The sequence below is a fragment of the Mastigoproctus giganteus genome, chromosome 5 (genome assembly GCF_048544385.1).
Source record: "Mastigoproctus giganteus isolate SK-2022 chromosome 5, ASM4854438v1, whole genome shotgun sequence".
Classification (NCBI taxonomy): Eukaryota; Metazoa; Arthropoda; class Arachnida; order Uropygi; family Thelyphonidae; genus Mastigoproctus; species Mastigoproctus giganteus.
In genome coordinates, this window is record NC_143579.1 from 92461271 (window position 1) to 92477101 (window position 15831).

Below are 15831 nucleotides of genomic sequence, written 5' to 3' on the forward strand. Positions count from 1 at the left end.
GACAAGACCTGGACATGGTTCACTGTGGTGGCCCTGATATAGAAACGACCTATTGACGACTCTTAATCCGCTCTCCCTTGAGCAGATCTTTCTTTCCAACTTCCCCAGGCAGGAGGAGAGGGTTCCCTCTTTTCACCTCCCCAAATTTTCACTCTGGTGGGGCATGGGCATGTCCCACTGAAAAAAATGGGGGGGGGGATCACATTCACTATTGACTCCCTCCTTCCTACTTCACCCCAACCAGTCTTCAATCTCCCCTCCCAATACTTTCTCTTACACAGCATTCGTCCCACACGTCCAAACTTAAATTACAACAAAATTTTGCCCGACCTTTTAGGCTCCTAGAACTCATCCTTTCAGCGTACAATCCCATGCAGCATTCTTTAACGAAATCTTACCTAAATCAACAGCGATCACTTCAACCTTTTTTTTTTATTTTAGGTCCTTGCCTCTGAAATCCCAGGAAAGTAGGTGGCAGGACCTGCCAGAGTATCACTCTGGTAACACCTGGCTAGACTCCATGTAGCAGGGTATGGGCAACGTCGGTTCCCAATAGGGGCCCAGCAGCCAATAAGCCAGAGGAACAATGGACACAACCCACACATTTTTAAACCTCTGGCTTTGTAGTGTTCTGTTTCCGATACAATGTACACACGCGGAGATGAGCGAAACCCCAGGTGCCGTTTGACCCGATATACCTTCCTTACCTTGTAAGCTCTGACCCAGTCATCTGGCCATTACAATTTGGCCTTTGTCAAACTCGCTTAAGTCCGCTACCTTTCCCATCTGAAGAACAATAATAACACTGATTAATGGAGCTCAGTATCAGGTGTTTTTAATACCATGTCCTGACCTGCGCATATGCCATAGTTCACCTGCAGTTGCTTCAATTTGCATAATGACTCACTGGTCATAATGTTTTGGCTCATCGGTGTACAGAACATCTGAAGCAAGCGATCATTTCCACTAGGAAATTGCATGGCTCAAACATGACCGTCTGTAAATGGACAGAAAAGATGCTGTTAACTTTAAATTCTGTTTTTTTTTTTTTTTTTTTTTTTTTTCAATTAAGATAATTAATATGCACAAACAGGCTTAAGAAAATGCTTGGTTTTTATTATTTTTTTTATGGCCACACTTCTTCAATAGCAAAATAATTCATGATGCAGACTGATTGGAAACACAATAATTTAAAAAGAATTCATACACTAGCATTTATGTCACTCAAACAGATTAATGGTTCTGGAATACTTTATCCTTGGGTGCTCCCACAAAGGGTTCAAGGCCATGTTTAGAACTATCTGTGTTTGTTAATGCAGTGTATTAATGAATTGAGTATTAATCCGAATTGAGTGTGGTCCTGTCAGACTTGACAGGACCACACTCGGTTCGGATTAGTGAAAATCTGGATTAACCGGAAGCTACCTTTAACGTACCAGTTTTTATTTAAAGTTACTAAATAACAAAATTGGTTTTTATATTAAATTACTAAAACAATATTTTAAAGTAAAAATTATAAAAATGCAGATTCTTCATTTATGGCCTTGCCAAGATATGCAACTACCATGATTTGGGGGGAGTGCAATCTGTACTGTTAATAAATTTGATACTCAATTTTTATTCTTATAATGAATGTTTCGGTACACAGAAAATACAGAGCAAATTTCTATATTTTTGCTATGTAGTTTTCAGAATATTTTAAAATTGCCTCCCTGACATTCATTTACTGATAAATCTATAACATATTGCTAATTGGTATCATTAATAAAAATATTGTCCACTCAATGGAAAATATTTTTATTAACAAATACAAAAGATCTCTCTCTATTTTTTTTAAATTCTCATCTTAAGTTATTTGCTTCACAATTAGAATGAAATGGCTATTGACACAGTCTAGCAAAATAACAATAACTTAGTAAATAAAATTAGATGTCATTTAGAAATCTATTTCAAAAGAAAACTGCATATAGTATTTCAAAAACTTACTTTATGGTTTTCAGACAAGTCACGGTAGCATTTCTCGAACACTGGAAATAAAACTCGGGGTGAGATCTCAGTTGAAACGTTTAACCGAATTGCTGCTAACTGTTCCTGCAGAGATGATTTCTGCTCTCCAATTTCAGGATGGAATGATATCAAGATACAGATCTATGGTGTGAGCAATATTTACAAGTTAACAAAAATATTTTTCAGTTGACATCTCAGAAATGAATATAACAAAAAGTGTTTTATGACATACATATATCATTAAGAAATAATTACCTGTGTAATCAAGGGCTCTAGATAAGGACTTAAGAACACTCCTAAGTTTTCTATAATCCGTTGAACAGCTGTTATAATACTCAACAACAATAACTCGTGACTATAAAGAAAAACAAATTATCATTTATGAGAATGTGTCTGCTAATTCTTTAATAGTATGTTGGTGTTATTACTCATTCAAATTTTTATATGGTACAAGACTCAATAATCTGGCTGTCAGACATTTTAAAGATTTTTTTTTTTCATGGTACTTCTCCAACCATGTAATATGGAATTTAGTAACAATAGTAATACATTACACTTCCTTATCAAACAAAATGAAATTTACTATCAATAAAAATCTAATAACAAAAAAACTACATAGTATATACCAATAAAAACAAAACAAAAAACAGATTAATTAAATTATCACTCTTGAACCATGTAAAATTAATGATTCTGAAGCTACAGCCCCTTACATATTTAGGTAACTATTACTGTTACTACAGTAGAACCCCATTAATCCAGACTTGACAGGACCACACTCAGTTCGGATTAGTGAAAATCTGGATTAACCGGAAGCTACCTTTAACGTACCAGTTTTTATTTAAAGTTACTAAATAACAAAATTGGTTTTTATATTAAATTACTAAAACAATATTTTAAAGTAAAAATTATAAAAAGTAAAAGAATATGGTAAATAAACAAAATACTCTACAAAGCAATAAAGTTTTAATGCAGAACATTATATTACACAAAATTAAACACAAAAATATTACAACACAAAACAAATAACTATTTTCAAGAAGTTTACTTGAAATAGTCCTCAATGTTTTTTTGCTTTAATTTCGAAACTTGCTTTCGGGCCACACGATCTCGCAACCGCTTCAGGATCAGAAGCTCACCAGCTGATGTATCATCCTGTCTCTCAAAATAAATCAGTAGCTTCTCCAGCATTTCGGTTGCTTCAGTGTGATTCACACCAGTTGTTTCCTCACACACTTCATCATCGGAGCTGTCGTCTTCATTAGCTTGCAACGATTATGATGAGCATGCTTGCACAATGTCTTTCTCAGTGAGGATCTCATGTCCTAGATCATTATCACATGTTATCCATGAGGCAATGTGTTCATTTGTTATGCCCGAAAAACCCCCTAGATGTCAAAATAACTGAACAAAATCATTATCATCCTTGTCATCATCAGGATCATAAGAATTATTCATTTTCTCCCCAGATCTTTCTATTGGAACATCAGGCCAAAGTTTTTTCCAGCATTTGATAAGGGTAGTCTTGTCAGTTTCGTCCCAAGCAGGCATCAGAAAAAATAAATGACTGTCTTTATGTTGACATTTTTAAGAAGATCTATAAAGTTTGATTTTTCTTCAAGCACCTCTTGTTCTAACAGTGAGATTATAACTTCTTTCTCTACCGTCGCTTCACAGCCTCTATAAATTCTTGATCCATAGGCTGTAATAGTGCAGTAATGTTGGGTGGCAAAAAGTTTACAAAGATGTTGCCAGATCTCAGTTATTCTTCTGCTGGGTGGATTGGAGCGTTATCAATGAATAAAACCTTTTTATTTCAGTCCTAGATCCCTTAAATATTTTTTTTAATTAAGGGAACAAACAAGATGAAAACCAATCTTCAAAAAGAGCTGAACTCATCCAAGCTGATTTTTGTGACATGTACTTAGCTGGGAGGGCATTTAAGTTCACATTTTGAAGAGCACGGGGCTTAGCATATTTTCCTATTACTAACAGTGGTAACTTTAAATTCCCAGACGCGTTACTGCACAAAAGCAATGTCATTCTTTCCTTACTTGATTTATGTCCTTTAGCTGAAGAGTCAAGTGTTTTTTGGGTAACATTTTGAAAAATAAACCAGTCTCGTAAGCATTAAAAATTTAAGATGGAACTAAACTTTCTTCACTAATAAACTTGAGAAACCGTACTTTAAATTCTTCATTTGCAACACAATCACCAGAAAGACTTTAACCTGTAATTCTGAGCTATCGGATTCCATGACGCTCCTTCCACCTTGATAACCATGCCAAACTCGCAGTAAAAGAAGGGTCACCTGCTAACTTTTCGTTAAGGCTAAGAGCTTAACCTGAAGGATTGGACCTGAAAGAGGAAACCCTTGTTCTCATTCTTGACAAAACCAAATGTATGTCTTGTCCAAATTTTCATTTTTTGCCTTCTTAATGGTAGCTCTATTTCCTAAGCTGTCTTTGGTCACCATTTTTGCACAAAAGTTTTCGATTGCTTTCCTATTTTTTTTTTCCGATCGGAAACAGTTTGATTTGCCACCCCTATACTAAGAGTGATCTTTTTTAAACTTTCCCCCTTATCAATGCGAAAAAGCACATTCAGTTTTTGTTCCATCGACATGGTAACACTTTTTTTTGTTGCCATCTTCTGTTAACCCAAAACCACAAAAAAAATAAATAAAAACACAAGTAAAAACACACTAAAGAATTGAGGTAAGGTGTACGTGTGGACAATGCTAGCTGCAGCTGTCAACTGAATAGGCCAGCACTCGAGATTACCCTATGATTGTCTCCGACCGTACCACGTGGTATGGTCGGATTTCTTAGAGGTCATAACCATAAAACAATAAAAACAATTAGCAGTCTCCTGTTTATTAAGCTTTTCTGTTAGTGCAATTCATTGTAAATAGATAATAAACACAATCTTATTGAATTTGTGATAATACCGTTATTATGGGTTTTACGTTATTATGGTGAAATGTGTTTCCCCTTCCATGAAATCTTCAATCATATCAAAAACAAATAAATTTTCAGAATGTTCTCTTCATTCCTATTTTTTAAGTTTCGTAACTTGTTACTACGTTATCACTTGCACATATCATGTTAGTTGCAATATGTGCATGTGGTGTTCTTTGTTATTGATTGCTTATCTTTTTTGCTGTTTTAAATTGTAAACTCCCTCGCAAATGTCGGTGAACAGAAATATATATATATATATATATATTTTTTGATAGTTAAAATTTTTCCCCTGACTGAAAATCCAGTCCAGATTAAGGGGTTTCTACTATATATATAAAAAAATATATATAAACTAATTAACAAACCAACCAAAATAAATTAATTATATTACACAATGAAATTTTATTCTCGCCCCTCAGCCTTCTGCAAAGTTGAGGAAAGACTATAAATTATTACTATATTTAATATTGCTCTTATACCACGTGAAATTAATAATACAGTTTATTATGCTATTCGCCTAAACTACTATACATTAAGGTAACGTTTCAGGTATCTGACTGATACCCATCACTAGACCATGCTGTTGGGGGAACAAAAATAGAAAGGGTTACAAATTTGAATACAATTACCAATATTATCATTATATAGTACATAGCTCTGTTGGTTTTGTTGTGAACAGGATATCCAGCAAAGTCCTAAAAGACACTTCCAAGACCATTCTGTTCACAAGAAAACCCACAGAGTTACATGTGGAAGTTTAGAGGAAAGCCCACTGACACTAGAATCATATTAAACTACAAATTCTGTCACCCTTTCTCAACAAAGGTAGAGGTTCTAAGGCCCTTCATCCTAAGAGCTTACAGAATTTGTAAAGAAGATAATCTACAACAGGAACTACAAACAATAACAAGGCTTTCCATGACCAATGGATTTCCTGTACAAAGCCATAAAACACACCTCCAAGACACAACCCCAACCCAGCAAGGACAGCAGTACCTCCATGTGTATACATACCATACATACAATCAGTTGGCACTAAAATAGCTAAAGAAGCCAAGAAATTTGGTGTCTTCACCTTTTCAAAAGTTCGGCCTCCATCAAGCAGATCATAAAACAACAGTCCAGCAACCCCGACAATCCTCCCTATAAAATAGACTGCAGGTGTGGGGGTACATATATAGGAGAATCATACAAACTTCTACAATGCAGAATCAAAAGAGTACAAAAAATAAAAAAAATAAAAAAAGAAACTGTGAAAGAGTTCTAAAGTCCAACACAGCCCTCATTCTTTCCAACGTGGTGATACTTGGGATTTTAAGAACATGAGAATCCTTTCTACAGATACACAATACAGCAGAAGGAAATTCAAAGCAGCCTCAGCTATCAATAGAAAACAGGGAGTCGAGTTCAACCCACAATATTTTCATATTTTTAATAAAAAAATAGAAGAAAAAATGAGAAACCAGGAAAATAAAATTGGCCAGTTGTCTGGCAGAGTAGCCCACAGACAATCCTTCCGGACCACCAGAACCAGCCTGCACACCAACCCTTATGTTCAGAGTAGGAGAGCAAAGATCACCTCAGGATTCCACTACACAAGAACCCCAGATCAAGGATAAAAAACCTGGCACAATTCTATTGGCCATTGGAAATAATCCCTCACCTATAAATTAACTGCTGGCAGTGCCTCTTACCTGTATGCACATCAGGTTTCTAGGAGCATTGGCAAGAAGAGTCTGTCAGAAGGTAAGAATTTAATCTCATCTCTTTGTATTTACCTAATTTAATATCTGTTTCTATTGTAACAATAATCCAAACTTAGAATTGTTTATTTGCAAATCGTAATTCTAATTTTAAAATCAGAATATAGGTAATTGTAATGGTAATAATGGCAGTTGTAATTGTAATATTTGTAATTACAATATTGGTATTTGTATTCAAATTTGTAACCCTTTCTATTTTTGTTCCCGCAACAGCATGGTCTGACGATGGGTATCCGTAAGTTACCTGAAATGTTACGTTAATGTATAGTAGTTTAGGTGAATAGCTTAATAAACTGTATTATTAATTTCACGTGGTATAAGAGTGGTGTGGTATTAAATATAGTAATAAGCTTAATGGAAAACAACCATGTAACGTCCTTCCCTAACTATATTAAAGACTACAATTCCATCCCTGAATAAATAAGTAGTCATCCAAATAAGAAATTAACTAAAATCAGAGAAACAGGAAAAAAATAAGGTATAATTTCTTCAGGGGAGTATCCACATTTGTTAACTCTGAAAAGGTTAATTATTTTCTTTGATAATTCTGTATTATCAGAGAAGATGAAAAAGGTATATTAATCCTATAAAGGATCATTTTGCATATTTGCATTTGTTTTAGCTGTTGATTTACCATCATCATCATCAGCCATTTTCAATCCACTGCAGGATGAAGGCCTCTCCACCAACTTTCCAGTTCCTTCTGTTTTGAGCAATGGCCATCCATTTACTACCCACAAACTCATGAATTTCATCTATCCATCTCTGCCTTTGTCATCCAGGTTTTCTTCTAGTTCCTCTTGGATACCATTCTGTTATTTTCTTAGTCCATCTGTCAGCATGTCTTCGAGCTATGTGTCCTGCCCAAGACCATTTTAGTTCTTTAGTTTTGATAAGAATGTCCTTTACCTGAGTTTGCTGCCTAATCAATGTGTTTCCTCTTCTTATCTAACAGTCTGATTCCCAATATAATTCGTTCCATTCTTTGCTGTGTAGTTCTCAGCTTCTCTTCCATTCTTTTGGTGAGTGCCCAAGTTTCACTTCCATAAGTCATGGTGGGGAGTATACATTGGTTCATTATTTTACGTTTCAGACAAACTGGGATATTGTTCTTCAGTATGTGACTATGTTTCCTGAATGCTATCCATCCAAAATTTATTCTTCTCTTGACTTCCAGCCATTTATTATTATTACAGCTAATAACTTGTCCCAGATAAGTATATGACTCCACCTTTTCAATTACTGCTCCTTCAATCATTATTTCTCTTTCTGTGGCATACTTGTTCATCATTACTTTTGTTTTAGCCATATTCATCTTTAGTCCAAAATCCTTACTAACCGTGCATAACTGATTAAGATTTTCCTCTAATTCTTTGGGATCGTGGCTTATGACCACAATGGTTTAGGTACTCTCTGTTCACATTGACTCCTTTCTGCGACCAGTCTAAACTTCTGAAAGCTTCCTCAAGGGCAGCAGTAAACAGCTTCGGAGATATTGTGTCTCCTTGTCGAACTCCTTTCTCGATTTTAAATTTGCTACTGTCTTTGTCTAGTCTAGTCTAATAAAGGAGGTAGCACTCTCATATATTTTCTTCAAAATCATAATATATGGGGTATCTATGCCTTGTCTTTGCAGTGCCCGAAACATTGCCTTATGCTGTATGGAGTCAAATGCCTTTTCATAATCCACAAATGCCAGTCATAATGGTGTTTTATATTCATTTGCTTTCTCCATTAGCTGTGATATTACGTGAAGGTGATCCATAGTTGAGAATCCTGTCCTAAAGCCAGCTTGCCCTTTCGGTTGATTCTCATCAAGTATTCTTTCTAATCTGTTAGTAATGACCCTTGTGAACAACTTGTAGATGTGGGATAACAAGCTAATTGGTCTATAATTTCCAATTTCTGATTTATCTCCTTTCTTATACAGCAAAACTATGATTGCATTATTCCACTGCTTAGGCGTCACACCTTTTCTAATGCACTTTGTGAAGAGCCTTGCCAGTTTTTGTGTTATGTTGCTTCCTCCCAATTTTAACAACTCTACAGTAACTTCATCTTCCCCCGGGACTTTCTGATTCGTCACTTTCTTCAATGCATGTTCTACCTCATTAGGAAGAATATCGGGTATGTTGTATGTGTTGCTACTTTGCAATCCATCTTCCCCACTGCTGGTACCATTCCCTCGCTCCTTGTATAATTCTCTATAGTAGTCTTCTGCTATTTGAATTATGCCTTCTCTGCTGTTTATAAGTACACCATCGCTATTCTTCAGTTTCAGTATCATTTGTCTTTCTGTATTACTGCTCATGGCTGCTGATTTAAATCCTTTGTTTTCCCTTAATGCTTGTTCTACTTTTCTTGTGTTAAATCTTCTTATGTCCTCTCTGAGTCTCTTTCTAATGCATAACTCAGTATACTCAATTTTCTCCCTGTCAGTAGTAGTAGTAGTAGTAGTAATAGTAGCAGTAGTGGCATGTGATGCAAGAAAGCATGTGTATGAGCTTATGCAGCATCAGCCAAAAAAAAAAAAAAAAAATCACACCATTCCCTCCAAATGCCTGTCCAGTTCCTCCTTAAATTTATTCAACCTATCAACTTCCACAACGACAGATGGAAGTTTGTTCCAGCAATTAACCACCCGCTGGCTAAAGGCAAATTTCCGCACATCTATTCTACATCTGTCTTTTCTTAATTTGAATTTATGCCCCCTTAGGTTCGTAATCTGAACAAGTGGAAGGATCCCATCAGAATTCAGCGTGCTCAATCCATTCAAGGCCTTATATACCTCAATCAGATCACTGCGCAGGTGCCTAGTCTCCAGCCACTGCAATTTGCAGAACTTAAGCCTCTCTTGGTAAGAGGATCCCTTCATTCCCCTCACCAATCTTGTTGCCCTTCTTTGTACCCGCTCAAGTAAATCTACATCCTTCCTAAAATGAGGTCTCCAGACCTGTACGCAGTACTCAAGGCGTGGCCTGACCATTGCCTTATACAGAGGGATAATCACCTCCTTTTCCCTGCTAGCAAAATTCCTATATATCATTGACAAAACCCCATGACCTGCCCTGGCAGCCTGTCTGCATTGCTCGGAGAACTTCATATCTGACTGCACAATTACTCCCAGGTCTTTTTCATTTTCTACCACCTTAAGTGTAGTACCACACAGTTGGTACGTTTCTCTGGGGTTATTTCTACCCATATGCAGTACTTTGCATTTGTCAAGGTTAAACTTCAGTTGCCACTTCTTAGCCCATCTGCCCAAATTATCTAGATCCTGTTGCAGTAGCAGACTGCCATTACTGTCATTAACAACCCTGCCAACCTTTGTATCATCTGCAAACTTCGACATTAAGCCTGATATACCTTCATCAATATCATTGATAAATATACAAAACAACAGTGGACCTAACACCGAACCCTGTGGGACTCCACTAATAACATTAGTCCAAGAAGAGCAGCACCCATTGATTACCACCCTCTGTCTTCTCGCACTTAACCATCCTTTTATCCATTGTAGCAAATTACCCTTAATACCATTCTGCACCAATTTGTACAATAGTCTTCCATGCGCAACAGTGTCAAAAGCTTTCCTGAAATCCAAATATATGATATCAAAATTGTTTTTTGCATCCAGTTCCTTTGTAACCACATCATAATATCCTATCAAATTTGTCAGACAAGACTTTCCCTTAACAAACCCATGCTGTGTCTGAATTATTGCTGCAGTCTTGTCTAGATGATCCTGCAATGCATCTTTAACCAGCGACTCCATTATTTTACCCGGAACAGAAGTTAAACTAACTGGTCTGTAATTACTCGTGTCACCCTTCGACCCCCCTTTGTGAATTGGTTATACATTTGCACATCTCCAGTCCGTGGGAACCTCCCCTGAGTCCAAGGATGCTCTCATAATTATGGCTAAGGGTTTGCTTAGTTGCCTTGCCACCTCCTTTAATATAACTGGATAGATCCCATCCACCCCAGGTGCTTTTCTTACGTTTAACTTCAACAATTTCTCTTCCACTTTGCTCTCAGTTATTACAAGATCATTAAGCACCCTGCTACAATTTAATAACCTTCTGCCATTTTCAAACCTTAATAATTCCTCACGTTTGAATGTAGATGCAAAATACTCATTCAGTTTGTTTGCTATCTGAGCAGGATCATCAACAGTCGAACCATCGATGTCAAGTGGACCAATCAGATTCATCCCCTTCCTTTTAGAGTTTATATAAGAAAAGAAATCCTTGCTGTTTTTCTTAGCATCTTTTGCCAAGGATTTCTCGTAATCTGCCTTCGCTTGCCGAACCTCCTTTGTGACCTGATTACAGATTAACGTATATCTGCCATAGGCTTCTGAGTCGCTTGATAATTTATATGCATCCCATGCATTTTTCTTCTCTGTTACGAGTCTCATTAGTTCATTTGACAACCATTTAGGCCTAAACCTTGAACAATATTTCTTAATAGGAATGAACCTTTTAGTAGCTTCCACGATTAATTCCTTGAATGCTTCCCACTTAGAATTTACTGTTGGTAACATCATCAGTTGATCCCACTGTACAGAATTTAAAAACTGTCGGAGACCACTGTACTCGCCTTTACGGAAGCAAAAACCCTTTCCTTTACCCCTGATGGTAATTAAACCTTTAAGTAAATCCCACTTCAGCACACTGTGATCACCGCCACCTAGTGGTTCTTTTATCTGCAAATTCCTAATACACAAATGATCACTGCTGATAACCAGATCAAGAGTATTACTTTCTCTGGTTGCCTCTCGAACATGCTGCTGCAGAAAACAATCATCCAATAAATCCACAAATGTCTGACTAGTGTGTGAGTGCCCAACCCACAAGTTCCAGTCAATATCTGGGAAGTTAAAATCCCCCATTATAAGACATTCCGATTTACTAGCCCACTCTATTTCTCTGTACAATCGTTCATTGTACTCATTCGAGGCATTAGGCCTATAACACACTCCTACTCTTATTTTTCCTTTCGCAGTGCTTATGTCACACCAAACTGACTCAACAGTGCACTGTTCATCTATATCAACTGGATGCACTTCTTTTGATTTTATATTTTTCTTTATTAACAGCATAACACCTCCTCCCTTCCTATCCTGTCTATCCTTTCTGTACACATTGTACTCCCCAAATTCCAGTTCGGCCTTCCTTATATCTGGGTGACACCACGTCTCTGATATCCCAACAATATCCGCCTTTGATGTCTTGACCAACACTTCAAATTCATCAAATTTATTTACTATACTTCTGGCATTGGTATACATGCAAGTATACATGCACCTATTCCTATTCCCAGCCACTCTAACACATCCCATATACCCACCTGTTTCACGATGACTACCATCCGTCCCTGAAACCCCCAACACCCCTCGCTCCAGGTCGCTACTTATTCTAATAGAAGTTGTGCAAGAATCACCTTCACCTCTGCCTACGGCTACTGTTAAACTATTAGTCCTTGTATCCCCCCAAGCTATCAGTTTTCCGACCCACCTAACACTGCCTCGATAGCATCAGCAAATATTCTTGCACCCTTTCTATTTAAGTGTATCCCGTCCCTGTAGAAGCAATCTCTCCTGTTAACAAGTACAGTCCAGGCTGAAAAAAATTCTACCCCTTGATCCTTGCACAATCTTTCCAGGGCCGAATTGATCGACAAGGCTCTCATCATATACTCCCTCCTATCGTGTCTGGGCAGAATTGCAGACACTTTCAAATTCAACCCTACTTCACGGCTTTTTTTCAACAGTGACCTGTACTTGTTAAGTAATTCTGCCGGTCTCCTACTCTTAATATCATTAGTGCCAACGTGTACAACTATATCACCTTTTGTGCCCTTAAAAGATGATATCTGCTCTACAACGTCATCAACCTTTGCCCCTGGCAGACATACCCTGGTCCTGTTCCACCTATCCTTTTTACACAATATATTTCCCGTTTCCCTGACAATAGAGTCACCAACAACTACTAGTTCCTTTGGGACCAGCGCAATCTGCCTTGGGGGTTGCCGCTGTGTTGCGTGATGACCAAGTGCAAGCTCTGGCGTTGATGTGGGCAGCTGAGAGCCTGATGGGCCCCTCAATTTAGATCTTTCGAGGGCATCCACCCTGTCCTTCAAACTCTCATATAGGCCCACAACAACGCTGAGTTGTCGCCTGATTTCCTTACACTCCTTACATCGCGCACACACAAAGACATCCCCCATGGCAATATCATGTTCCGTTCCAGATAGTTCGGCAAACATTTCACAAGTCGAACATTTTTTTAGGCTGTGATGCGTTGGAGAATCGCCCCTCGCAGTTCTCCCCCGAGTCACAGCACTCCTGCCACTTTGTGCCCGTTGCTTTGCTGCTCTAGTTTGGGGCATGATATTTTAAATTAATAAGATCAATAAATTAAATTAAATTAAATGTCAATAGTACGCTATTTAATAGAAACAGTGAAGCGTATTACTGTTTCTATAATTATACGTTAGAGCTACCTAACTACCTCAATTAAAAATTTGAATTCCCTATCACTATATACAAAAACAATGCCTGCAATATTCGAATGAAATAACGGTTTTATAAAGTATTACGTATATCTACAAAAACTGTTTATACAAATTAAAATAAAAATAACCAGCGTAATTAGAATTATAAGACTACGTATTAAGTACAATATAAAATAACAATTATGTAAATAAAAAGCAAAAACTTATCGTTTTTTTCGGAGCCTGTAACTTGCAGCTGTATTTTCTAAAGAGAGTCAGCGCCCTCTCCTGTTTTTCTTGCTTTTCATTTGTCGTCTTCGGTTCATCATGACAAGTGTTTCTTGACTAATTTTTTCTTCTTTGGATTTCTTTTTCCCTATAGGTTTCTTGGGCTTTATCACTTTCAGAAAGTTGTAATATTCCTCGTCGATATCTTGGTTCTGAGCAGTCTGCAGAAGCTCAGACTTGTTCTTAAGTTCCAGTACATACTGCTTTTTCTCTTCCTCTGTTATCTCAAAGCTTTGTATTATTTACTCGAGTCAGTTTTTTCCTTTCCTTTCCTACATCTATATCAAGTTTACATCTTACCATTCTGTGATCACTTCCAACATTTACCTTATTCAGGACGGTAACATCATTCACAATATATCTTCTGTTAGTGAGGATGAAGTCGATTTTATTAGTAGTTAATCCATTTGGACTCTTCCATGTCCACTTTCTGTTCACCCTTTTCTTGAATAAAGTGTTCATTACTGACAGTCCTTGAGATTCTGCAAATTCCACAAGTTTTTCACCTCTTTCATTTCTTTCACCAATTCCAAAATTTCCTATAGTTCCCCTTTCTGTGCTGTTTTGTCTTTTTCCAACCTTAGCATTGAAGTCCCCCATAATAATAGTGTAGTGGGTTTTCTGCTCATCTAGAAGACTCTCAATTTCGGTGTACATTTCTTCAATCTCTTCATCATCATGGCTCGATGTTGGTGCATAAATCATTATAATCTTTAGCTTGTACATCGTAGAAATCTTGAGTATTAGTCTTCACACCCTTGGTGATGTACTTTTGAATTCCAAAATGTTGTTTTTAAAATCTTTACGGGCCAGAAACCCAACTCCACCTTCACTCCTTTCACTGTTTCCATTGGTGTCCAGCAGATTTACACTTGATAAACTTATAAGTGATTTATTTCTTCTTCTTGTTTCAGCCAAACCGATGATATTCCAATTCACATTTTCTAATTCCTTTTCCAGCTCTAATATCCTGTCTTCACCGATGAGTGATCTTACATTATAACAGACCAAGTTCAGTTTCCGTGCATGGCAGCCTGGTCATACCCAGAGATTCTTAGCACCTTCTGCTTCCACTCTGATCCTCTCGCTGCCGTAAGAGGGAGAATGAAAGCTGCTGGGTACTGAGGGCCATTTGTTGTCGTGCTGTCATATGCTGAAGGGTTTGGTCTTTTCCTCTTCATGCTGACCAGGCATCTTGAAGAGAACCACTCTACACGTTCGTTGCCACCTAACTGACGTAACAGGGCTTACCATCGAGAAGGTGTGCATGAGTGGATTTTTGGGAGGCAGGCCAACCAGACTTCTCCTAAATCTTCTGTAATAGAGAGATATTGGATCCATCAGTGTTTTAGGCTGAGTGTCTGATAACACATAGGATACCTGTTCTCTCTTACTCAAACTTTTACATTTTATATTTTTGGTTTTTTAAGTTAGTCTGAAGAGGGTTTCCATATTTAAGTTCATGTTTTTTGTACATAAGTTAGTACTGTCTTAGTCTGCTCTGTTACAGGTTGTATAGGGACACCAGTCAATGGCTGTCTGGCTGCTTTCCAGTAGTTCACTATGGAAATAGACCTTTTGGAGGGGAGTTCTCCAAAAGTTGCCCCCTGAAGAAATCATGACTGTAATTCCCCTATTCTTTCAGTTTTTTTCATATTTCTTGAGTTCAGTTAATTTCTTATTTGTGAGTCCATATTTGTTAATTAGTTTTTTTAATGGTGACAGTAGTAGTTACCTAAATATGTAATGTGCTGTAGTTTTAGCATTGTTAATTTCACATAGTTCAAGAGTAACAATTTAACTGAACTGTTTATTTAATCAATTGGTTATGCATTCAGATTTTCATCATAATATCTAGACAGCATGTTTTTCTATAGAAGATGGAAAAAAAAACAACTCTTGTCAGAATTTTTTTGAAATGTGCTACACATAGTACATTTGATCCTGTTACCATTTTGAATTTCAGAAATTTCATTTAATTGCCTCCTGAATAATACCATGTTTAAAAAAAAATAGTATACAGAAAAAAAAAAAAAAACTGTGAATAGAAGAAAATGCCAAAAACACAAATTCAACCCCTCATAGTCATGAAGAATAGAATTATTAGGTTCTAATAAAAATTCAATTGTAAGAAAGACACTAGACCTAATATGGCAGTTCTGTGGGTTTAATTTTGTGCATGCCTATTTTCTACAGAAACTCAAACTTTTTGACAAAGATAGTTTTCCATTGAAAGAAGCAATGTACCATGAAATGTATACACATCTCATGATCCTGTAACTTTCACACCTACACTATAATTTACCAAATCT

General features: G+C 37.0%; 1 protein-coding gene across 1 annotated transcript in view; it reads right to left on the bottom strand.

The window, feature by feature from the left end:
• Nucleotides 1–15831, bottom strand: part of l(2)k09022 (HEAT repeat containing 1 homolog l(2)k09022) — a 447482-nt gene that overhangs the window by 82920 nt on the left and 348731 nt on the right. Inside the window, exons 34-35 of the mRNA XM_090374601.1 lie at nucleotides 2263–2362; nucleotides 1987–2148 (exon numbers count right to left, since the gene is read on the bottom strand). Coding sequence (XP_090230727.1) covers nucleotides 1987–2148; nucleotides 2263–2362 — 262 coding nt within the window. The remainder of the gene's footprint in view (nucleotides 1–1986; nucleotides 2149–2262; nucleotides 2363–15831) is intronic.